This window comes from Olea europaea, unplaced genomic scaffold (assembly GCF_002742605.1).
Source record: "Olea europaea var. sylvestris unplaced genomic scaffold, O_europaea_v1 scaffold1112, whole genome shotgun sequence".
Taxonomy (NCBI): Eukaryota; Viridiplantae; Streptophyta; class Magnoliopsida; order Lamiales; family Oleaceae; genus Olea; species Olea europaea.
In genome coordinates, this window is record NW_019228491.1 from 39,273 (window position 1) to 63,438 (window position 24,166).

The 24,166-nt window shown below is 43.8% G+C and overlaps 1 protein-coding gene across 1 annotated transcript in view; it reads left to right on the forward strand.

Annotated features, from left to right (window-relative positions):
- LOC111373328 overlaps positions 1-10,184 on the forward strand; it is a 33,359-nt gene extending 23,175 nt beyond the window's left edge. The window contains exon 2 of the mRNA XM_022995841.1: positions 9,126-10,184. Coding sequence (XP_022851609.1) covers positions 9,481-10,170 — 690 coding nt within the window. The 5' untranslated portion in view covers positions 9,126-9,480 and the 3' untranslated portion in view covers positions 10,171-10,184. The remainder of the gene's footprint in view (positions 1-9,125) is intronic.
- The last annotated feature ends 13,982 nt before the right edge of the window (positions 10,185-24,166 follow it).

The window sequence follows — 24,166 nt, forward strand, 5'->3', positions numbered from 1 at the left end:
ATGGCAACTAGTCCGTTCGGTTCGCCAGCCTCAGGACTCATATCGACTTCTGTGGAGCTCTATTTTGCCTGCCACTATTTCATTCTTCTGCTGGAGACTGTGGCAGGATCTCATTCCAGTAGATGTTGTTATTCAGAGGAGAATTGGATGTCAGTTAGCTTCTCGTTGTCAGTGTTGTTCCGAGATTGAGACCATCAATCATATTTTCACGAGCAGCAGCATCTCCGACCAGGTATGGCAGCACTTTGGAGACATCTTTCAGATACCTATGACTTCAGGGGAGGGGGTCAGACAGAGGTTCCAGAGATGGCGGTATTCTGGACAGCACATTTACCGTGGACACATTCGTATTATCATTCCTCTACTGATATTTTGGTTTCTATGGACTGAGAGGAATGATGCGAAGCATAGAGGTATTCGTATGGTGGCCAGACGTATTATTTGGAGGGTCTACCGCATGATCTCCTTTCTTCATATGGGAGGACTATTCCGAGTTGAGCATTGGCGAGGAGATGTGACACTTGCACCCTTTTTTGGAATTTCTTTGACCCGTCCTCTCCCACCACCACCTATTATGGTTGTTTGGCGCACTCCACCAGTGGGATCCTTCAAGATCAACACTGATGGATGCGTTAAAGATGGATTTGCAAGTGGTGGAGGCATCATTAGGGACTACGCAAGATACTGTATCAGGGCATTCTCAGCATTCTATGGCCCATGTTTCATTTTGGAGGCTGAGCTCAGAGCCATACTAGATGGGCTTCTATTGGCCAGAGGACTTGGGATTTCAGCTATCTGGCTTGAGGCAGATTCAACATTGGCTATTCACTGCATCACCAAAGGTGGAGGACCATGGTCGATCCAGGGTATTCTCAGACAGATCAGAGACTTCATTTGCTTCGATAGAGACACAGTTTCTCACATCTACAGAGAGGGTAAGCAGGTTGCAGATTCTCTTGCTTCAGAAGGCTGGGATCACCAGCGCTACCAAGAATATGGACCACTTGACCTGCCTCGACAGATTAGGGCATTGGTACAAATCGACAGATATGGATTGCCCAGCTTTAGAGGTTTGTAGTTTAGGCAATCATTATTTCATTTTTCTTGTACAAGGAAGTAGTACTTCCTCATTTACTTTATTCGTTTTTAATATTTCATTTGTTGCACTGTTGCTTTTTGGAGGTCAGGTTTATGCCTCCCTCCTTCCCTGTACTTTTGATTTCTATGAAATAAACATGGTTGGGGAACCCTTAACCCCCATCGACCTTCCTTGGTGGACCCTAAAAAGTCATTAAGGATGTGTGGATGTCTTTATTAAAAAAAAAAAAAAAAAAAACCCCTAAAACCAAAAACCAAAAAAAAAAAAAAAAAAACCCTAAACACACTACCCTAAAAAACCCTTAAACCCTAAACCCCTAAACCCTAAATCAACCCTTACATTTTCTCTCTAGAGATAGGTGATTTTTGGAGATTTGTAGTCACCCAAAATGGAACCCCAGCCGGCTGCATTCCGACCACCATGGCCATCGGATCCGACCACCAATAGAACCACCTCAATTCCCTCTATAACCTACACCCAACCGCCAGCAATAAACTCGTCGAAATCTGATGAAAATCGAGCCCAAAATCGAATCTGCCCCAAACTATTTCTACCGGAAATCACTGTTCCGGTGATACCCATGCCGGCGCACCACTGTCGATCGATAGCTCTCTTCCAGACGATCACAACCATGGTCGCCGTTCACCATTTGGAGCTCCCAATCGACCGAAATTGCATCAGAAAGTTCCGCCTGCACTGCCTGTCGAATTTCAATTTTTCGGCGCCTCCGGTGGGACCCACGATCGCGGACCACTGTCGGTCAGTAGCCCTCCTCCAGACGATCACAACCATGGTCCCCACTCACCATTTGGAGCCCCTAATCGACCGGAATTGCGTCTGGAAGTCCCGCCTACGCTACCTGCCGAATCGCTGCCTTCCTTTCAATTTTTCGGCGCCACCAGTGGGACCCACAGTGGCAAACCACCCAATTTCGACTCCTCTCATCATGGGCAACATCCACATCATATGGGTCTTCACCAATTTTACCCCAATCTCGCAAATCGAACGGATTCAATCCCTCAAGGTCAAAAGTCCGATTCTCTCTTAATTGACCCCACACATGTGTTTGATTCTACAATTAAACGTGGGGTAAATGAAATTCAAGCCCCAAATACTCTGGGTAATGTTCCAATTGCTGAGATTACATCATTAATTTGTCGAATCTTGGAATCAAACGGTGTTCTTCACACCTCTAGTGCTGCTGGTCAGATTTCTTCCATTTCTGAGCATTATTTGAGAAAATTGACACCTCCAATGAACTCAGCAGGTCCAAAAACATCAGAAGGGACTATCAATTCGATCGAAAATATTACATTGGACGTCGTGCCAAAAAGCATGCAAATCGAGGCAGTTGGTACTGTTGTTTCTGGGCAGAATTCTGCATTTTTGACACTGCCATCATCTTCAGAGCATATGAAAACCTTTGGAGAGACCATTGCTCCGGCTGAAAATGACGAGAAATCTACATTGGGAAATGTGCCAAGTGGCACACATATCGAGGCAAATCCTTCTAATGTTTTTGGACCTCCTTTGATCCCAGGAACTGCACCACTGGCTCCAAATCATGGAAAAACTCCAAGGATCAACACATTTCCACCTCGTATATCCCAAACTGCGCGTACCATCAACGCGCGAGTCCCTTCTGTACGCAAGCAACCCCCACCACCACGTGCAACACCACGAGCCACTGCAACTTCCACAACTGCTCATTCTGGTCCAAAATCTTATGCTACAGCAGTTGGTAATGTGCCAGTAGTTTCTCAAGCAGAGAGGAGTCAAAAGCATTCCTTTGCTCAAATCCTTCGAGCATCACAAAAATCCACTGACCACAGGCTCATTTTTAGGGACCCTTTCATCCATCATGGTGAACCTGCCATTCTATTCACATAGGCGGATGAAGAAGTCTTGGCTGAACCATACAAGTTTACACTTGTTGGCAAATTTGTGCATCGGAGGCCATCTATGCTTAAGGTACATGAAAACTTTTCTCGCTTTGGTTTTTGTGGTGATTATACTATTGGTCTAATTGATGCCACACACATTTTGATTCACTTGGCGTACGAGGATGACTATGCACGGTTATTCCTCAAACCACTGTGGTATATTGATGGTTCCCCTATGAGAGTCTTCAAATGGACTCCAAGCTTTAGTCCACTGCAAGAGACCCCAATTGCTCCAGTCTGGGTATCCTTTCCACTGCTACCTATTCACTTTCGGGCTAAGAGTAGTTTATATGCTATTGCTAAAGCTATTGGCCTTCCATTGTGTATTGATGAGGCAACATCTGATCTTCGCCGCCCTAGTGAGGCTAGAGTATGTGTGGAGGTTAATTTGGACTACGATCTCCCTGACAGAGCTTGGATTGAGAGGGAAAAGATCGGTGGCTATTGGCAACAAGTTATATATGATCAGAAGCCAGAATTTTGTTACAAATGCAGACATTTTGGGCACTTAGAAGTTCAGTGTAAACTTGGCATAAGACCAGCACCACCTCCTGTTGTTGAGCCTATCCCTAAACCTGTTATCCCTGCTAAGGATAAGGACAAGGGAAAGGCAATTCAGGGTGAGCCACGTCAGAGGTGGACCCCAGTTCGTAGAGAGCAGAAGAGACAGCAGGTTAGCACATCAGGTGCGCATGTTTCCCAAGCGGATCCACCTACTGTAGCCCAGTCAATTGCATCTGTAGTAGCCACTGCTTCAGTTAATCCTCCAATAGTGCAGTCAGTAGCTCCAGACACTATTGCTTCTTCGAGTGCCATTACACCAGCCTTGGCTCCATCACAGCCTGTTATTCATGTTGATTGTGATTACACTGACCCCTTGGCTCACGACATGTCTCGACGAACACATGATTCAGAGGCTATAGATACAGTTGTCAGACAGCTTCCCGACCCTACACCTGGCCGTACTGGTAATCCTACCTCTAGCTCTCCACTTGTTTGTCAACAGAACATTGAAGCTTCTATTCCTTCAGTAGAGTCTGATCAGTCAGATACTAAAGCTACATCAAAGATTGAGGTCCATCGGCAGGGTGTGTTCCGTAGGTCTTCTGCTGAGGATTTGGTGGGTATGGCTGGTAGATCAGAGGATGATGGTTTTGTCCGAGTCACAAGAAAGAAACACCCACGGGCTACTAATACTCCACATCCGAGCAGAAGGATCACCAGGAGTCAGTCACATGATAACTCTTCACATTCTCCTTCCCTATGAGTGCCATCATTTGGAATGTGAGAGGTGTAGCTAATGTAGCTACTCGTCGGCGCCTGAAGAAACTTATACAGCTTCATCAGGTTTATCTTTTGGTTATACTGGAGCCCTTTGTTCTTCAGCACAGCTTTGCATATATTCAACGCTATCTGCGCTTCGATACGGGAGCTCAGAATGAATCGAATAAGATTTGGTTTTTCTGAAACTCGGGGACTAATGTTACTATTATTGTTGATCACCCCCAGTTTCTTCACGTTAAAGTTGAGGACCCCAGAATAGCTCGTCCCATCTATTTTACTCCAGTTTATGCTTCTTGTGATGCTTCTGTCAGGAGGGATTTGTGGGCGGGTCTTCACCACATCCCCCTAGATATGGATGACCCTTGGATATTGGGGGAGACTTTAACGTTATTACTCATGATGGAGAGCGCACAGGTCATAATACCCATGATCGAGGCACTACAGCTTTTTCTGATATGATGTTGGACAGTGGTTTAGAGGATGCAGGTTTCCTTGGGATCGATACACTTGGACCAATGGTCGGGTCAGGAAGAGATTGGATAGAGTACTCATTAATTCTTCAGCTGCAGCACTTTGTCGACAGCTTACAGTGAAGCACTTGAATAGGACTTCATCTGATCATTCACCTTTATTACTTCAGTGGACTTTTGATGATGACTTGGGGCCTAGGCCTTTCAGATTCCTCAACGTTTGGACCGAGCATCATGATTTCTTAGCATTTGTCTCTCAGAAGTGGTCACTCCCCACTCATCTTACGGGGATGGCTGCTCTTTGGGAGAAATTCTTTAGGATGAAACAGGGACTGCGCTGGTGGAATCGACATGTGTTTGGAGACATTTTCCAGCGAGTGAGGGATGCTGAGGACAGTGTTCAATAAGATTATTACTAAGCTTTTGAACACTCGGTTGAGTACACTGCTACCGCGCATTATTTCCCCTCCACAGAGTGGTTTCATCCCAGGCCGTCTGATTGGAGATAATGTTTTATTGGCTCAGGAGCTTCTCTACAGTTTGGATGATAGAGTGCGAGGGGGAAACACTATGCTGAAGTTAGACATGGCTAAAGCATATGATCGCATGGACTGGGGCTTAATTTATTCTATATTGGAGGTATTTGGATTTGATCAGATCTGGATTGACAGAATCAGGCGGTGCGTTTCGGAGTGTCATTTCTCCGTACTCCTAAACGGTCGCCCATGTGGTTTCTTTCCCTCCTCACGAGGACTCAGACAGGGTGATCCTATCTCCCCATCCTTATTCATCATTGCAGCAGACTACTTCTCACGCTTGCTCACTCAGAGGTTTCAGAAGTATCCCAGTATGTGTTATCGACATGGAGGTAGTGCCCTTGTCTCACATCTCTCATTTGCTGACGATATGATCATCTTTGCCAACGGTCAGAAACAGTCTATTAGGAGGGTCTTAGACTGCTTGGAGCACTATGAAAGAGTTTCTGGCCAATTGGTGAATAAAGAGAAGAGCAGTATTATACTATCCAAACGGGCATCCACTAGTCAGATCAGACGACTAGAGATTTTGACTCGCTTCAGACATCAGCAGCAGCCTTTCACTTACTTGGGTGTCCCTTTATTCAAGGGGACTAAGAGGAGCTTCCTTTATGATGACCTTATCCAGAAGATAAGGGATAGGATATCAGGCTGGGCCTCACGATTACTATCGCCTGGGGGTCGTATTACATTACTGAGGTCAGTACTTTCTTCCATACCTTTACATCTTCTTCAAATTATGCAGCCGCCCAAGACAGTGCTGAAGAAACTTGAGAGCATCTTTGCCCGATTTCTATGGGATTCTAAGGATCAAGCACGACGTCTACATTGGAGGAGTTGGAAGGCGATTTGCCTTCCTACTGATGAGGGAGGCCTCGGCTTTAGGAGATTACAGGATGTGGTGGACACCTTCTCCATGAAGCTCTGGTGGCTGTTCCGTTCTCAGAGTTCACTTTGGGCTCAGTTTTTACTGGGCAAGTATTGTAAGGGGATGCATCCTTCACTTGCAGCAGTTCCCAGTTCAGCTTCCCCTACCTGGAAAAGGCTGAAATCAGTTGGGCCACGGATGGATCCACACATTGCTTGGCACCTTGGAGTCGATCAGATTCTCTTCTGGCATGATTGTTGGATGGGCGAGTCCACATTGGCATCCCTATTCCCCCACAGACAGCACACATCTGCGAGGGTACAGGATTTTTTTGATGGCACTGGGTGGGATTTTGGACGGCTATTACAGGCCCTTCCTTCTCACATGGCGGAATAGATAGGGGCGATACCTTTATGTGCAGATGCCCCGGACCGAATTGTTTGGAAAATTACTTCGGATGGTGACTTTACCACCAAATCAGCATGGCAACTTGTCCGTTCGGTTCGCCAGCCTCAGGACTCATATCGACTACTGTGGAGCTCTATTTTGCCTGCCACTATTTCATTCTTCTGCTGGAGACTATGGCAGGATCTCATTCCGGTAGATGTTGTTATTCAGAGGAGAATTGGATGTCAGTTGGCTTCTCGTTGTCAGTGTTGTTCCGAGATTGAGACCATCAATCATATTTTCACGAGCAGCAGCATCTCCGATCAGGTATGGCAGCACTTTGGAGACATCTTTCAGATACCTATGACTTCAGGTTAGGGGGTCAGACAGAGGTTCCAGAGATGGCGGTATTCTGGACAACACGTTTGCCTTGGACACATTCGTATTATCATTCCTCTACTGGTATTTTGGTTTCTATGGACTGAGAGGAATGATGCGAAGCATAGAGGTATTCGTATGGTGGCTAGACGTATTATTTGGAGGGTCTACCGCATGATCTCCTTCCTTCATATGGGAGGACTATTTCGAGTTGAGCATTGGCGAGGAGATGTGACACTTGCATCCATTTTTGGAATTTCTTTGACCCATCCTCTCCCACCACCACCTGTTATGGTTGTTTGGCGCACTCCACCTATTGGATCCTACAAGATCAATACCGATGGATGCGTTAAAGATGGATTTGCAAGTGGTGGAGGCATCATTAGGGACCACGCAGGATACTGTATCAGGGCATTCTCAGCATCGTATGGAACATGTTTCATTTTGGAGGCTGAGCTCAGAGCCATACTAGATGGGCTTCTATTGGCCAGAGGACTTGGGATATCAGCTATTTGGATTGAGGTAGATTCAATGCTGGCCATTCACTGCATCATCAAAGGTGGAGGACCATGGACGATTCAGGGTATTCTAAGACAGATCAGAGACGTCATTTGCCTTGACAGAGACACAGTTTCTCATATCTACAGAGAAGGTAACCAGGTTGCAGATTCTCTTGCTTCAGAGGGTTGGGATCACCAATATTACCAAGAATATGGACCACTTGACCTGCCTCGACAAATTAGGGCATTGGTGCAGATCGACAGATATGGATTGCCCAGCTTTAGAGGTTCGTAGTTTAGGCAATCATTTTTTCATTTTTCTTGTACAAGGGAGTAGTACTTCCTCATTTACTTTGTTCTTTTCTAATTTTTCATTTGTTGCACTGTTGCTTTTTGGAGGTCAGGTTTATGCCCCCCTCCTTTCCTGTACTCTTGATTTTTATGAAATAAACATGGTTGGGGAACCCTTAACCCCCATCGACCTTCCTTGGTGGACCCTAAAAAGTCATTAAGGATGTGTGGATGTCTTTTCTAAAAAAAAAAAAAAAAAACCCAAAACCCAAAACCCTAAACCCTAAACCCGAAAACCCGAAACCCGAAACCCGAAACCCGAAACCCCAAACCCAAACCCCAAACCCCAAACCCTAAACGGCCTCTACGGTTCTCACCTTGGGAAACGCGCCTGACCGCATTATTCAGCGTGAAATTCTGCACAAAACTATTGAAAATCATAAAATTCTGCCTCCGGTTTATTTTGGCCAGAAAATGGAGCCGCTAGCGGCCGGCCGGCGGCGTTCCGGTGGTCCTCCGGCAACTTTTGATCAGAATGTTCTTCCAGTTAATTGAATCCATTTTCGTCATCGGTTTTTCCACATGAGGCCCAGACAGTGCTCAATCAGGGTCGAAAGACCTATGCTACTACAGTTTCTGGCCGTCCGGGCCTGTCTCAAGCTGAACGGAGGTCACGAAAGTCGTTTGCATCGGTTATACAGGGTATAGATGACTCTTCCACTGCTGGGTTTGCTGCTAAAGAACCCTTTATACATATGGGTGAGCCAAAAATAGTTTTGACTGAATCCGAGGAGGCTACACTTGCTGATCCTTACAAGTATACACTTGTGGGAAAATTTCCACATCGCAAGCCAACCATGAGGAAGGTACGTGAGATTTTTTCTAAGTTTGGGTTCCATGGTTGTTTCGAGGTGGGACTGATTGACACAACACACATTCTTATACACCTTACACATGAGGAGGATTACAGCAGGCTTTTTCTTAAACCTTCATGGTATATTGATGGTTGTCCGATGAGAGTCCTTAAGTGGACATGTGACTTTACACCTGAGCAAGAGACTCCGATAGTTCCCGTATGGGTATCGTTCCCTCTGCTTCCAGTACATTTACATGCGAAGGGGTTCCTTTTCACCTTATCTAGGGCAATAGGAATGCCCTTGAGAATTGATGAGGCCACCACTGACTTGAGACGACCTAGTGAGACAAGGGTATGCATTGAGGTGAATTTGGGGCATAAGTTGCCCGACAGGGTTTGGATTGAGCGCGCTGGTAACCGTGGCTTCTGGCAGACAGTTATCTATGAGAAGTGGCCAATTTTTTGCTTTTCTTGTAAACACTTGGGTCATTCTTATGATCAGTGTACTACGGTTCCTCCTCCTCCTCCTACAGTTGTTGTGCACCCCCCTGTTCGGCCCCCTATTACTAGGACTGATAAGGATAAGGGCAAGGTGACGTTTGTGGAGCCAAAGAAGCAGTGGGTTCCAGTTTCAGCAGTGCCTTCTGTGCTTCCCACTACTACTATTGCAGTTGTGACAGAGTCAGAATCTACATCGGCAGTTCCTACCTCTACTCGTATCACAGTTGATCCAGAGGTACCTCCGTATATTCATTCAGTTGCTGAGCCTACTCCAAATGCTCCTATCGAGGTACCCACTTCTCCTATTATTACTTCCATAGCTCCTATTCCCACAGCTACTACTGATGTACCCCCTGAGCGGACGCATATGAGTTCTCCACCATTGAAGACACACACAGATGGTACTCAGTCAGCGCAGGGATCAGGTACCGGGACAGTTCCTCAAACCACTCTTGCACAGGGGTTGTTGGCTGAGATCAGCTCAGAGCGACATGGTGTCAAGCATATGTTGATTGATCACTTTAAGAAGGACCATGGAATGAAAGTTGGATCTACCATGAGATTTGCTATTGAAGACTTGGTTTTTAAGCTCTTTGGAGAGGGACCTTCTGTGAGTAAGACTCCTACGCAGACACCTTCACCTAGTCCTTCTATCACAGCTCCTACACACAATAAGGTGAAAGAACATATACAGAGAGACATGGATGGCATGGGACTTGGAAACTGCATGCAAAATGCAGAGGACGATGTCCCTACAGCAAGCAGGTCAATCTCCCATGATTCAGATGTCGTAGCACAGAACACCATGAGATTAGACGCACCTACGACTAGTACAATGAGATCAGATGCACCCGCTTTTCGCCCGACATTCAGTGCACCACCATCTGAACAGTTCTTATCACCAAAGCAGGCTCCTACACGCAGGCGAGACCCCTCTCCAACGAGCGAGCCAGACATCGCAAACTACTATGATCCGGAAATGTTTCAAACCAGACGCATGACTCGATCAATGTCTATGTACTACCACCCGAAGATTTACCCTCGGGAATACCCTTGAGTACCTTTCATTAGTTTTTGCTCGTGTCTTGTTTACTGTGATTGCATTTTATCTTCAGATATTTGTTACAATTTACATTTGCTGGAGGTCAGGTCCATGCCCCCTCCTCTATTTGTTTTCTCGCTTTTCATTATATAAAATAAACCACACTAGTGGTATTTGCTTAAAAAAAATAATAATAATAATAAAAAATAAATAAATAAAAAAAAATAAATAAATAAAAATAAATAAAAAAATAAAAAAACCCCTAAACCTTAAACCCTAAACCCTTAAACCCTTAAACCCTAAACCCTAAACCCTAAGGTAAGTATGACTCCCAATTACCTCCTAGATCCAAAACACATGTTCTTAGCTTGTCTTCCAAAGTTTGGATGGTCCTTTCAGACTGACCATCGGACTGAGGGTGATATACTATACTAACGTTCAGCTTCGTTCCCATAGCTCCTTCCAAAATTTGGATGTGAACCTTGGGTCTCTGTCAGACATAATAGATATAGGTACGCTGTGTAATCGCACAACCTCTTTAATGTACAACTGTGCTTATTGGTCTAAACTGAATGTCATTTTCACTGGAAGAAAATGAGCTGACTTCGTTAGTCAATCCACTACTACCCATATAGCATTATTTCCTCTTGCTGACTTCTGGAATCCAACCACAAAGTCGATCATGATATTTTCCCATTTTCATTCAGGTATATTTAGTGGATTTAACAATCCAGCTGGTTTTTGGTGTTTAGCCTTAACATGATGACATACCATGCACTTCTGCATGTATAGCCCTATACTTCTTTTCATATTTCTCCACCAAAATGTATCTCGAAGATCTCGATACATTTTCGTACCACTGGGATGTGCAGTGTACGGGGTGGAATGAGCTTATTTTAATATCTTGTTTCTCAAGGCTTCATCCTTAGGTACGCAAATTCTTTCTCTAAGCCTGATCCTCAGTTATTCCAAAGTCCTTTTTCTTATCGGTACCAACTTCATTCTTAATCTTCTTTAAAAATGAGTCTTTATTTTGTGCTTCTATAATTCGATCTTTAAGAGTAGGTCGAATTATTGAAGCTGCTAGACGAGCAGTGACTTGTCCTGGTGTGGTAACCACTTCGATCTGTAACTTTTCCAAGTCCTTGACTAACTCCACTTGAGAGGTGGGTAGTGACGTCAATTGTCCCATTGATTTTCTACTTAGAGCATCGGCCACAACATTAGCCTTACCCCGATGGTAGTGAATAGTGCAGTCGTAATCGTTCACCAATTCCAACCATTGTCTTTATTGCATATCCAATTCCTTCTATGTGAGGAAATACTTGAGACTTTAGTGATCTGTGTAGCTATCAAACTTCCGTCCATAAAGTAGTGTCGCCATATCTTCAAAGCGTGTACTGCCACTGCAAGTTCTAAATTATGCATCGGGTAGTTTTGCTCATGTTTCTTCAATTGTCTTGAAGCATAGGCTATCACTTTTCCATTTTACAATAGTACACATCCCAATCCTCGCTTGGATGCATCGCTGTATATAACAAACCCTTCCGTACCTTCAGGTATTGTTAATACAGGTGCTGATATCAACTTCTGCTTAAGTTCTTGGAAACTTTGTTCGCATTTTTCCGTCCATTGGAATTTTACTCCCTTCCTTGTAAGCTGCGTCATTGGTCCAGCTATTTTGGAGAATCCTTCTATGAATCTCCTATAATATCCAGCCAATCCTAGAAAACTCCGTACCTCGCCAGCATTTGTTGGTACTTTCCAGTTGGTTACTGCTTCTACTTTTGCGGGATCTACTTCAATCCCTTGGGCAGTAACTACATGTCCAAGAAATCCAACTCGTTCAAGCCAAAACTCGCACTTCTTGAATTTGGCATACAGCTTTTCCTTGCATAATACCTCTAAGGCTATTCTCAAGTGCTCTTCATGTTGCTCCTTACTCTTGGAATATATCAAAATGTCATCGATGAAGACTATAACAAACTTATCCAAGTATTGATGAAACACTCAATTCATCAGGTCCATGAACACTGGAGGTGCATTGGTTAGCCCAAATGGCATCACCGTAAACTCGTAGTGTCCATATCGAGTTCTAAAAGCTGTCTTTGGTATATCCTTTGTCTCTACTTTCAGTTGATGGTATCCCGATCGTAAGCCGATCTTGGAAAATACCTTAGCTCCTTTCAATTGATCTAACATATCCTCGATCCTCGGGAGTGGGTACATATTCAAGATGGTTAACCGATTTATCTCCCTATAATCTATGCACATCCTCATGGTTCCATCTTTCTTCTTTACAAACAACATTGGCGCTAGTCTTCTGGTACCAAATAGCATGAGCTCTTTCCAGCATTTCACGGTATGTGGTGAAGCGATGGGACATAAGTATCATGCTTATATCCGAGTTCAGCCCTTGTTCAAACCTTCGTACTTTCTTATCTTTCGTATCCACTAGATGTGGAGCATACCTTGAAAGTTGATCAAACATCCTCTCATACTCAGTCAGGGACATAGTCTTTTGCTTGAGTTGGAGGAATTCACTTTCTTTGTGATCCCTCAAGGACTAGGGAAAGTACTTGTCCATTACTTTCCCTTTGAATTGCTCCCAAGTCAATTCTGCTTGTTACTCAGGGGTCCTTGTCCTTGATATCGAGTCCCACCAGTGACTTGCATCACTGGAGAACATGAACTCAGTACACTGGACTTTCTGAGCATTCGTGTACCCTATCAATTGGAATATATGCTCCAACTTGCGAAGCCACTCCTCAAATGCAAGTAGATCAGCTACTCCGTTGAAAGTAGGGGGCTTGTGCCTTCGAAATTACTCGACCATTGAAGCATGGTTTGGAACATTAGGAGCTATTGGTAGGGGTTGAGCTTGGTTCGGGTTTTGCCTACCTAGGTCTTAAACCGCTCGAAGGAGGTCTCTTATCAAGTTTTGGTTTGCGCGGGCCATTTCCTTTAAACAAAACATATGGTTCTTATTAGATTCATTCTTCGAATACTAAAGCAATGAAGATAGTGTTTTATTTTTTGGCATAAGGGAAGTTATTACAAGGATTTAAATCTAATCCTTATAAGTTCTACGGATCTTCTTTGGTGGAGCTTCATCTTCGGAGGAGTCTTCCTCCTCAGGTCCAGACTTTATGTCCATCTCAACCTGTGGCTCAGGCTCAGGATCGTTCTCTAAATCATCCTTGGGTTCTTCTTCGGGATCTTCTTCCTCAGCCAAAGGTTCCTCCTCAGGCTCATCATGGATTACATCATCCCACAAATCAATCAGGGCATGGCAATACCTCTCGAACTCGAACAGGTTTGGGTTGCCTTCTAACATTTCATCTCTAATCGTGACTCCCATATCTCCCCATTGAGGTGGGAGGGAGTGTATGAGGTTATTTATGGCCTCAATATGCGTGATCTCCGTACCAGCATTAACCGCCGTCGTGCATCTCTCATAGATGTCATACACATGTTCGCTAAGCGGTCGGATCAGATCAGTTACATAGTTTTCATAGGAATGAATAGCAATTCTACGGTTCAACGCTCCTCCATATGCCCTAGCCGTTCTGCGAGTCATATCTATTGCATTTTCACATACACCATACTTTTTCTTTGCTTAAAGAAAACATGCAAATATTTAAACTTTCATAACATGCAATTCCCTTTAAGCCCTTAGCTTTTGCCCAAGTCCATTACATATCTTTAAATAACACACCTCTAAATCATAACAAAGCATCATAACATAAACATAATCATTAACTTTAAACATGAACATACCTGGGCCATAGGATGAGAGTGATGGACGGATGCACGATGCCATGGAATACCTTAAACTTTTCATTTTCCTTTTGTTTTTAAAAAAAAAATACTTGGTCTACAGAACCGGCTAAACCTTGCTCTGATACCACACTGTAACACCCCGACCCCTAGTGGACTGGAGCGCTACTTACTTTACTTAGCTTAACCGGTGGTTTAGTGACAAGTGTATACGTTTTAGCGGAAGCTTACATTTTCAGATACCTTAAACAAAAACACTGAATCATTTTTCAAACAACAAAATGTAATTTATTTGAAGAAAATATAACTTGTTCTCGCATTCTGCGTTATTCAAAACTTTAAAGAAATAACATTGGAAAACATTTCATAAAAATAAATCCAAATCACTTATTCACCGAATTTCCATGGGCTCGTTGCATCACTCTCCATCTTCTCCTCCATCCATGGCCGAGGTAAAATTCATTCAATCTGTAGAGATGGGATTAAACCCGTGAGTTGAAAAACTCAATAGGTGTCATAGGTGCATTCGTGATCAAGCTATACATTTTCAAACATTAACTTTATAACTTTTCATACATGCCGTACCCGGAGGCACCATTTGACATGAAGGGGTATGCCGTACCTGAGGGCATCATTTGACATACGAACATTTCTTCAACATAGAGGGGTATGCCGTACCAGAGTACCATTTGACATACAACCATTAACATAGAGGGAAAACACTTCTTAAACTTCTAGGAAAAATAGTTTTCCTCCCTCCCTTTTTCTCTCTTGGAAACTCTTTCTTTAGTATGTAAAAGCTCTTGCTTTTGGTGTGAGAAAAAATGAGTGAAATGAGGTCTCTATTTATAGGTAAATATCCCATAACTTAAAGGAAATGAAGGGTCAAATTTCATTTAAGAGAGAAAACATGGGTGCCATTTAAGTTTGAGGTTAAATGCTTCAATTTAGTGGGGTTTTTATTGCCAAAAATGTGGGTGGCCCTTTGAAAAAATAATTAATGAAAATAAATATTTAAATTCTAGAGAAAAACGAAAAATTTTCATTTCAGGCAGTTTCGGTCGACCGGTTGTAGTCCGGTTGACACTGTATAGCCTTCAGTGTTTCTATCATAACTTCTTCTCCCGATATCCGATTATGGCAGTTCAAAGTGCGTTGGAAAGCTAACTCAAAGAGATACAACTTTTATTTAGTTATCATTTTCCAAATCAAATGTTTCCTATATCAAAAATGGGTCTCAAATGAGACTAAAAATCTGAAGTATACTTTAGTCATTCAATATTCATGTCTTAGTGCCACTAAGGTGTCTAGAGTTATTTGGGGTTCTACATCCCCCCACACCTTAATTAAAATTATTTGGGCCATGTCCGTGACGCATTCTGGCAACGACAGGGATGCAGCCTGATTTTCAGGCATTTCTAGGCGGTTTGTGGGCATGGTTTACAGGACATGTCTAGGGTGTAGCCCAACTTTTAGGCATTTCTAGGCAGTTTGTGGGCATGGTTTACAGGACATGTCTAGGGTGTAGCCCAACTTTTAGGCATTTCTAGGCAGTTTGTGGGCATGGTTTACAGGACATGTCTAGGGTGTAGCCCAACTTTTAGGCATTTCTAGGCAGTTTGTGGGCATGGTTTACAGGACATGTCTAGGGTGTAGCCCAACTTTTAGGCATTTCTAGGCAGTTTTTGGGACACGGTGTGTAGGCTATGTCGAGGAAGCAGCAGGGACACAGTCGAATTTCAGGTATTTCTAGGCAGTTGCGGGGACACGGCGTGCAGGCCATATTCGGGGCACGTCCTGGCCACAGCAGAGATGCAACCTAATTTTCAGGCATTTCTAGGCAGTTTGTGGGCATGGTGTGTAGGACATGTCCAGGATACAGCCATACTTTCAGGCATTTCTGGGCAGTTTTTGGGACACGGTGTATAGGCCTTGTCCAGGATGCATTTGGACCATGACAGGGACATAGGTTGATTTTCAGGCATTTTTGTGTGGTTTCTAGCTATGGTGTGCAGGCCTTGTCCAGGGTCCGTCCTGACCACAACAGGGATGCAGCCTGATTTCCAAGCATTTCAAGGTAGTTTCTGGGGCACGGTGTGTAGGCCATGTCCATATTGTGTCCTGGCCACGACAGGGACGTAGCCTAATTTTCAAGCATTTCTAGGCAGTTTGTGGGTACGGTGTGCAGGCAATGTTCGGGACGCATTCCGTCCACGTTAGGGAAACAAACAGATTTTCAACAAAATGAAGGAAGTATGGTGTGTAGGCTATGTCAGGGGTGCAGGTATGTTCCTAGGCATTTTGGGCAGTTTTTGGGACATAATGTGCAGGCAAAATTCGAGACAATACATGGCTACGATAAGGATGTAGCCTGACTTTCAAGCATTTCGGGGATGTTTTCGGGCCTGGTGTGTAGGCCATGTCCTAGAAGTAGCCTAATTTTCAAGCATTTCTCGTCAGTTTTTGGGTCACGGTATGTAGGTCATGTCAGGGACAGAGCCTGATTTTCATGTAATTTCGGGTAGTTTTTGGACAAGATGTACAGGCCATGTCAGAGACACGTCCAGGCCATCGTAGGGACAGAGCCTGATTTTCAAGTAATTTCGAGTAGTTTTTGGGCACGGTGTACAAGCCATGTCAGGGACGCGTCCTGGCCAGATAGGGACATAGCCCGATTTTTCAACATTTCTAGGCAGTTTTTTTTTCCTTTTTTTAGTAAAGACATCCACACGTCCTTAATGACTTTTAGGGTCCACCAAGGAAGGTCGATGGGGGGTAAGAGTTCCCCAACCATGTTTATTTCATAAAAAACAAGAGTATAGGGAAGGAGGGGGCATAAACCTGACCTCCAAAGAGCAACAGTGCAACAACTGAAAAATTAAAAATGAACAAAGTAAATGAGGAAGTACTACTTCCTTGTACAACAAAAATGCAATAATGATAGCCTAAACTACGAACCTCTAAAGCTGGGCAATCCATGTCTGTCGATCTGTACCAATGCCCTAATCTGTCGAGGTAGATCGAGTGGTTACCTTCTCTGTAGATGTGAGAAACTATGTCTCTGTCAAGGCAAATGAAGTCTCTAATTTGTCTTAGAATACCCTGAATCGTCCATGGTCCTCCACCTTTGTTGATGCAGTGAATGGCCAGCGTTGAATCTACCGCAATCCAAATAGCTGATATCCCAAGTCCTCTGGCCAATAAAATCCCATCTAGTATGGCTCTGAGCTCAGCCTCCAAAATCAAACATGTGCCATAAGATGCTGAAAATGCCCTGATGCAGTATCCTGTGTGGTCCCTAATGATGCCTCCACCACTCGCAATTTCGTCCTTTACGCATCTATCAGTGTTGATCTTATAGGATCCTATTGATGGAGTGCACCGAACAACCATAATTGGTGGTGGTGGGATAGGATGGGTCATAGAAATGCTAAAAAGGGATGCAAGTGACACATCCCCTCCCCAATGCACAACTCGGAACAGTCCTCCCATATGAAGAAAACAGATCATGCGGTAGACCCTCCAAATAATACGGCTGGCCACCATACGAACACCCCTATGTTTTGCATCATTCCTCTCAGTCCATAGAAACCAAAATATTAGTAGAGAAATGATAGTACGAATGTGCCCACGACTAACATGTTGCCCAGAATACCGCCATCTCTAGAACCTTTGTCGGACCCCCTCCCCTGAAGTCATAGGTATTAGAAAGATGTCTCCAAAGTGCTGCCATACTTGGTCGGAGATTCTGCTGCTCGTGAAAATATGATTGATGGTCTCAATCTCAGAACAACACTAACAACGAGAAGCCAATTGACATCCAATCCTCCTCTGAATAATCACATCTACAGGAATGAGATCCTGCCACAGTCTCTAATAGAAGAATGAAATAGTGGTAGGCGAAATTGGGCTCCATAGTAATCGATACGAATCTTGAGGCTGGCGAACCGAACGGACAGGCTGCCATGCTGATTTGTTGGTAAAGTTACCATCCGATGTAATCTGTCCAAACAATTTGGTCTGGGGCATTTGCACATAAAGATATGGCTCCTCTTTGTTCCGCCATTTGAGGAGGAAGAGTTTTGTAATAACCGTCCAAAATCCCACCCAGTGTCATCAAAGAAATCCTGCACCCTCGCAGATGTGCGCTGTCTGTGTGGGAATAGGGATGCCAATGTGGTCTCGCCCATCCAACAATCATGCCAGAAGAAAATCTGGCCGGCTCCAAGATGCCAGGCAATGTGTGGATCTGTCTGTGGTCCAACTAATTTCAGCCTCTTCCAGGAAGGGGAAGCTAAACTGGGAACTGCTACAAGTGAAGGATGTGTTCCCATACAATACTTGCCCCGTAAAAACTGAGCCCAAAGTGACCTCTGAGATTGAAACAACCACCAGAGCTTCATGGAGAAGGTGTCCACCACATCTTGTAATCTCCTGAAGTCGAGGCCTCCCTCATCTATTGGAAGGCAAATCTCCTTCCAACCCCTCCAATGTAGGCATCGAGCTTGATCCTTAGAATCCCATAGAAATCGAGCAAAGATGGTCTCAAGCTTCTTCAGTACTACCTTGGGCGGTTGCATAATCTGAAGAAGATGCAATGGTATGGAGGAGAGTACTGACCTCAGTAAGGTAATACGACCCCCAGGTGATAATAATCGTGAAGCCCAACCTGAGATCCTGCCCCTGACCTTCTGGATAAGGTCGTCATAAAGAAAGCTCCTCTTAGTCCCCTTGAATAGTGGGACTCTCAAGTAAGTAAAAGGCTGCTGCTAATGTCTAAACCCAGTTAAATTCTCCAATCGTTTGATCTGACTAGTGGATGTCCGTCTGGATAGTATAAGACAACTTTTGTCTCTATTGACCAACTGGCTAGAAACCCTTCATAGTGCTCCAAGCAGTCTAGGACCCTCCTGATAGACTGTTTCTGACCGTTGGCAAAAATGATCATATGGTCTAAAGTTCAGGGTTTAGGGTCCAAGGTTCAGGGTCCAGGGTTCAGGGCTCAGAGTCCAGGGCTTAGGACTTAGGGCTTAGGACTTAGGGCTTAGGGCTTAAAGTTTAGGGCTTGGGGTTTAAGGTTTCTGGGACACGATGTGCGGGACATGTCCAGGCCATAGCCTTATTTTCAGGCATTTCTAGGCAGTTCTGGGAGATGGTGTGCAGGCCATGTTTGGGACGCGTCCTGGCCACGGACGCAATCTGATTTTTAGGCATTTCCAGGCAATTTTTGGGCACGGTGTGCAAGCCATGTCCAAGAGGTGTCTTGGCCGCAGACACAATCTAATTTTCTGGCATTTCTAGGTAGTTTGTCAGCACGGTGTGTAGGTAATGTTCGGGACCCGTCGTGACCACGTTAGGGGCGTAAGTAGATTTTCAACCAAATAAAGAAAGCACGGTGTGCCAGCTATTTTAGGGGCGCAAGAATGTTCCCAGGCATTTTGGGCAATTTTTGGGACACGGTGTGCACACCAAATTCGGGATAAGTCATGGCCATGGAAGGGACACAGCTTGATTTTCAGGCATTTTTCGACAGTTTTTGGGCACTGTGTGTAGGCCATGTCCGGGATGCATCCTGGACGCGGTAGGGACGAAGCCTAATTTTTAGGCATTTTTAGGGAGTTTCTAGGTCATTGTGTGCGGGCCATGTTCAGGACGCATCCAAGCCACGATAGGGACGGAACCTGATTTTCAGGCATTTCAGGGCAGTTTTTGGGCACTGTGTGCAGACCATGTTCAAGACGCGTCTTGATCGTGGCAGGAACGTAACCTCATTTTCAAGCATTTCTAGGTAGTTTTTGGGGCACGGTGTGCAGGCAATGTCTAAGATATGGCAGGGATGCAGCCTGATTTTCATGTATTTCTAGGCAATTTTTGGGACACGGTGTGCAGGCCATGTCCGAGACTCGTCTGGGCCACGACATGGATGCAGCCTGATTTCTAGGCATTTCTACGCAGTTTCTGGGACACTGTGTGCAGGCCATCTCCTGACTGTGGTAGGGACGCAGCCTGATTTTTAGGCATTTCTAGACAGTTTCTGGGTCACAGTCTGTAAGCCATGTCCAGGTTGCGGCAGGGACGTATCCTGATTTTTCGGTATTTCTAGACTGTAACGCCTCGACCCCTTGTGGATCGGAATGCTACTTATTTTACTTAACTAACCGGTGGTTTAGTCATAGGAGAATATGTTTTAGCGAAAGCTTAATTTTTACAATAATAATTTTAACAACAACCTTTCAAATACTTTAAATAAAACACTGAATAAAAAAATAATGGAACGTAATTTATTTGAAGAAAACACAACTTGTTCTCGCGTTCAGCATTATTCAAATACTTTAAAGAAATAACATTGAAAATGTTCACAAAAATAAATCTAAATAACTTGTTCGCCGGGTTTTCCATGGGCTCGTTGCACCACTCTCCATCTTTTCCATCATCCAGGCCCAAGGTAGAATCATATCAATTTGTAGAGAAAAGGTTAAACCCGTGAGTTAAAAAAACTCAATAGATATCATTGGTGCATTCGTGATCAAGCTATACATTTCAAAGTTGTAACTTTAGAAACCTTTTCATAGTAGGATTTTCGGTAGAATTCCAAACACGTAGAGTCATGACTTAACACGACGCCTCGACCGGAAGTACATACCCGTACCCAGAGGTACCATTAGACATGGAGGTGTATGACGTACCGGAGGTACCATTAGACACACAAACATCAACATAAATCTTCATTTGCTAGAAACTTATAACTTAACACGAATTAACACTTTGCACCTCTACCTACCTTGATTGATGCTTTAAACCTTGTTGAAAAATGCACTCCTTTGACGTTTCAAAAAAAATATTTTATTGAGAATTGATGTTTGGAAAACACTTCTTGATAGCACCAAAACTTCTAGGAAAAACTAATTTTTCTCCCTCTCATTTTTCTTTTTCCTAGACTTGAAAACTCTCTCTTTTATGCTTAGAAGCTTTTGTCTCGGTGTGAAAAAAGTGTATGCATTGGGGCCTATTTATAGGTGAAAATCTCACCACTTAAGGGCAAATGAAGGCCTAATACTCATTAATACGGGTGCCATTTATGTGGGAGTTATAGGTTTAAGAAGGTGCTAGAAAATCATGTAGGAATTTGACTTTTCATATTCCGTGTACTTCGGTTGATATTGCGAAGCCTTTAGTATTTCTATCATAACTTCTTCTCCCGATATCTAATTGAGATAATTCAAAGTGCGTTGAAAAGCTAACTCAAAGAGCTACAACTTTTCTTTAGATATCATTTTCCAGATCGAATGTTTTCTATATCATAAATGGGTCTCAAATGAGACTAAAAATGTGAAGTATACTTTAGCCACCCAATATTCATGTCTTAGACCACTAAGGTGTTTAAAATTATTTGGGATTCGACATAGGCAGTTTTCTGGTATATGGTGTGCAGGCAATGTCCAGGACGTGTCTAGGTCGCGATAGGGATGCAACCTAATTTCAAGGCATTTTTAGGTAGTTTCTGGGACACAGTATGCAAGCCACGTCCACGACGTGTCAGGGACGCAGCTTGATTTTAAGGCATCTCTTGGCAGTTTCTAGGACACGATGTGCAGGCCATGAACGGAAGGCCATGTATGGGACACGTCCTGACTGCGGTAGGAACGTCACCTGATTTTCAGGCATTTGTATGCAGTTTGTGAGCATGGTGTGCTGGCCATATCTAGGACGCGTTCTTCCTGTGGTAGGAAGCAGCCCGATTTTCAAGCATTTCTTGGCATTTTCTGGGACTCGATGTCCAGGCCATGTCCGGGACGGATCATGGCCACAGTAGGGACAGAGCCTGATTTTTAAGCAATTCTGGGTAGTTTCTGGGACACGACGTGCAAGGCATGTCCAGGATGCAGCAGGGACGCATCCTGACTTTGAGGTATTTTTAGGCTGTTTCTGGAACACAGTGTGTAGGCAATGTTCAGGGTGCGTCTGGGCCACAGCAGGGATGCAGTCTGGTTTCCAGGCGTTTCTAGGTAGTTTCTGGGACACGGAGTGTAGGCCATGTCCAGGATACTGCAGGGACACATCCTGATTTTCATGTATTTCTAGGCAATTTCTTGGACACGATGAGCAGGCAATTTTCGGGACGCGTCGGGGCTGCTGCAGGGATGTAGCCTAATTTCCAGGCATTTCTGGGATTTTTTTGGGCACGGTGTGTAGGCCACGTCCGGGGCGCGTCCTGACCGCAGTGGGGATGCATCCTGATTTTCAGGTATTTGTAGGCAGTTTGTGGGCATGGCGTACAGGCCATGTCCGGGATGCATCCTGGCCTCAATTGGTATGCAGCCTGATTTTTGGCATTTCTTGGCAATTTTTAGGACTCGGAGTGCAGGCCAGGTTTGGGATGTCTCATGGCCACGGTAGGGATGGAGCCTAATTTTCTGGCGATTCTGGGCAGTTTTTGGGATGCAGTGTGCTGGCCATGTCCAAGATGTGGCAGGAACGCATCCTGAATTTTAGGTATTTTTAGGTAGTTTCTAGAACACAGTGTGCAAGCAATGTTTGGGACGCATCTGGGCTGTGGCAAGGATGCAGCTTGGTTTCTAGGCATTTCTAGGCAATTTTTGGGACATGGTGTGCAGGCCATGTGTAGGATGCTGCAGGCACACATCCAGATTTTCACGTATTTCTAGGCAATTTCTTAGACACGATGTGCAGGCAATTTTCGAGACGCGTCGGTGCTGCTGCAGGGGTGTAGCCTAATTTTCAGGTATTTATAGGCAGTTTTTAGGACATGGTGTACGAGCCATGACGGGGACGCGTCCGGGCCACGGCAGGGACGCAGCTTGATTTTCAAGCAATTCTGGGAAGTTTTTGGGCACAGTGTGCAGGCCACGTTTGGGATGCGTCATGGCCAAGCCAGGGATGGAGCTTGATTTTCAGACAATTTTGGGCGGTTTCTAGGACACGGTGTGTAGGCCATGTCCAGGATGCCACGGACGCATCCAAACTTTCAGGTATTTTTTGGCAGTTTCTGGAACACGGTGTTTAGGCAACGTCCGGGACATGTCTGGGCCGCGATAGGGATACAACTTAGTTTCTAGGCAGTTTCTGGAACACGGTGTGCAGGCCATGATGAAGATGCTTTAGGGACACACAAAGATTTCACGTATTTCTAGGCAATTTTTTGGATACGATGTGTAAGCCTTGTTCGGGATGCGTCCAGGCTACGGTAGGGGCAAAGCTTGATTTTCAGGCATTTCAGAGAAGTTTTTGGGCACGGTGTATAGACCATGTCCTAAAAGCAGCCTGAACTAACACCCTATATTTATAAGGTCCAAAATAAAAGTTATAATTGGAATAAAATAGATCTTTTAAACTAAATAAGACTTATATATGTATCATGATAGTACTAAAGAATCAGAAATAATTTTCTCATTATTTTACAACACTCCCTATTTGGTGATTATTTATATAATAACCATCTCATTGAAACCATGTTTGACAAAAAAATCCTATGGGACAAAAATGCCAACAAATTAAAAAAGAGACAAATAAATTGGAGTAATAAAATGATGTTTCGTTAAAACATTGTCAAGAAAATCTAGTGAGATATAACTAATTTTAATTCTTATATCAAGTTATTCATGTCTCGTACATCAATGTCTTCAATATTACAATTTCTGGTGAAGCATCGCATTGTCTTGCATAGTCTTTAAATAACACTGTCTTTATAAGAGATATTTTATCAATATTTGATAACTGTAGTGATATGATAATTTAAAAAATAGCTCTTGTTGATAATCAAATAAGGGCTTAAATAGAATGATTTTTTAATAAATATTTCTTCTTGTTAGAAGATCATCTTACAAGAACTTCCCCAAAAAAAAAAAAGATTCAATATGATTTTCTCAAAAAGCTCTTTTTAGAAGAATCAAAAGTAAAAGTCGAAGCAGAAATTATCCCAAATATATCCTAACCCGGTTAGTTAAAACTACGATAGTGTTCCGTGATCGTTAAACCTCGAAAGATTGTTGATATGGCACTTTATTTGATTGAAATTTTATTATGAATTCGGTGACTAATCAACAATAAAAATCGTAAAAATTAATTATTAAATTGGATATCGAGCTTTTCATGAAAGTGTTCTCAAAACAGTCAAAACACGAGGATGAAAAGATCTTTCTAAATTAATTACAATTGACGCGATCACAGTGGTACTTAGTACCGTGCTTACTTTTGAAGCAACAATGTATTA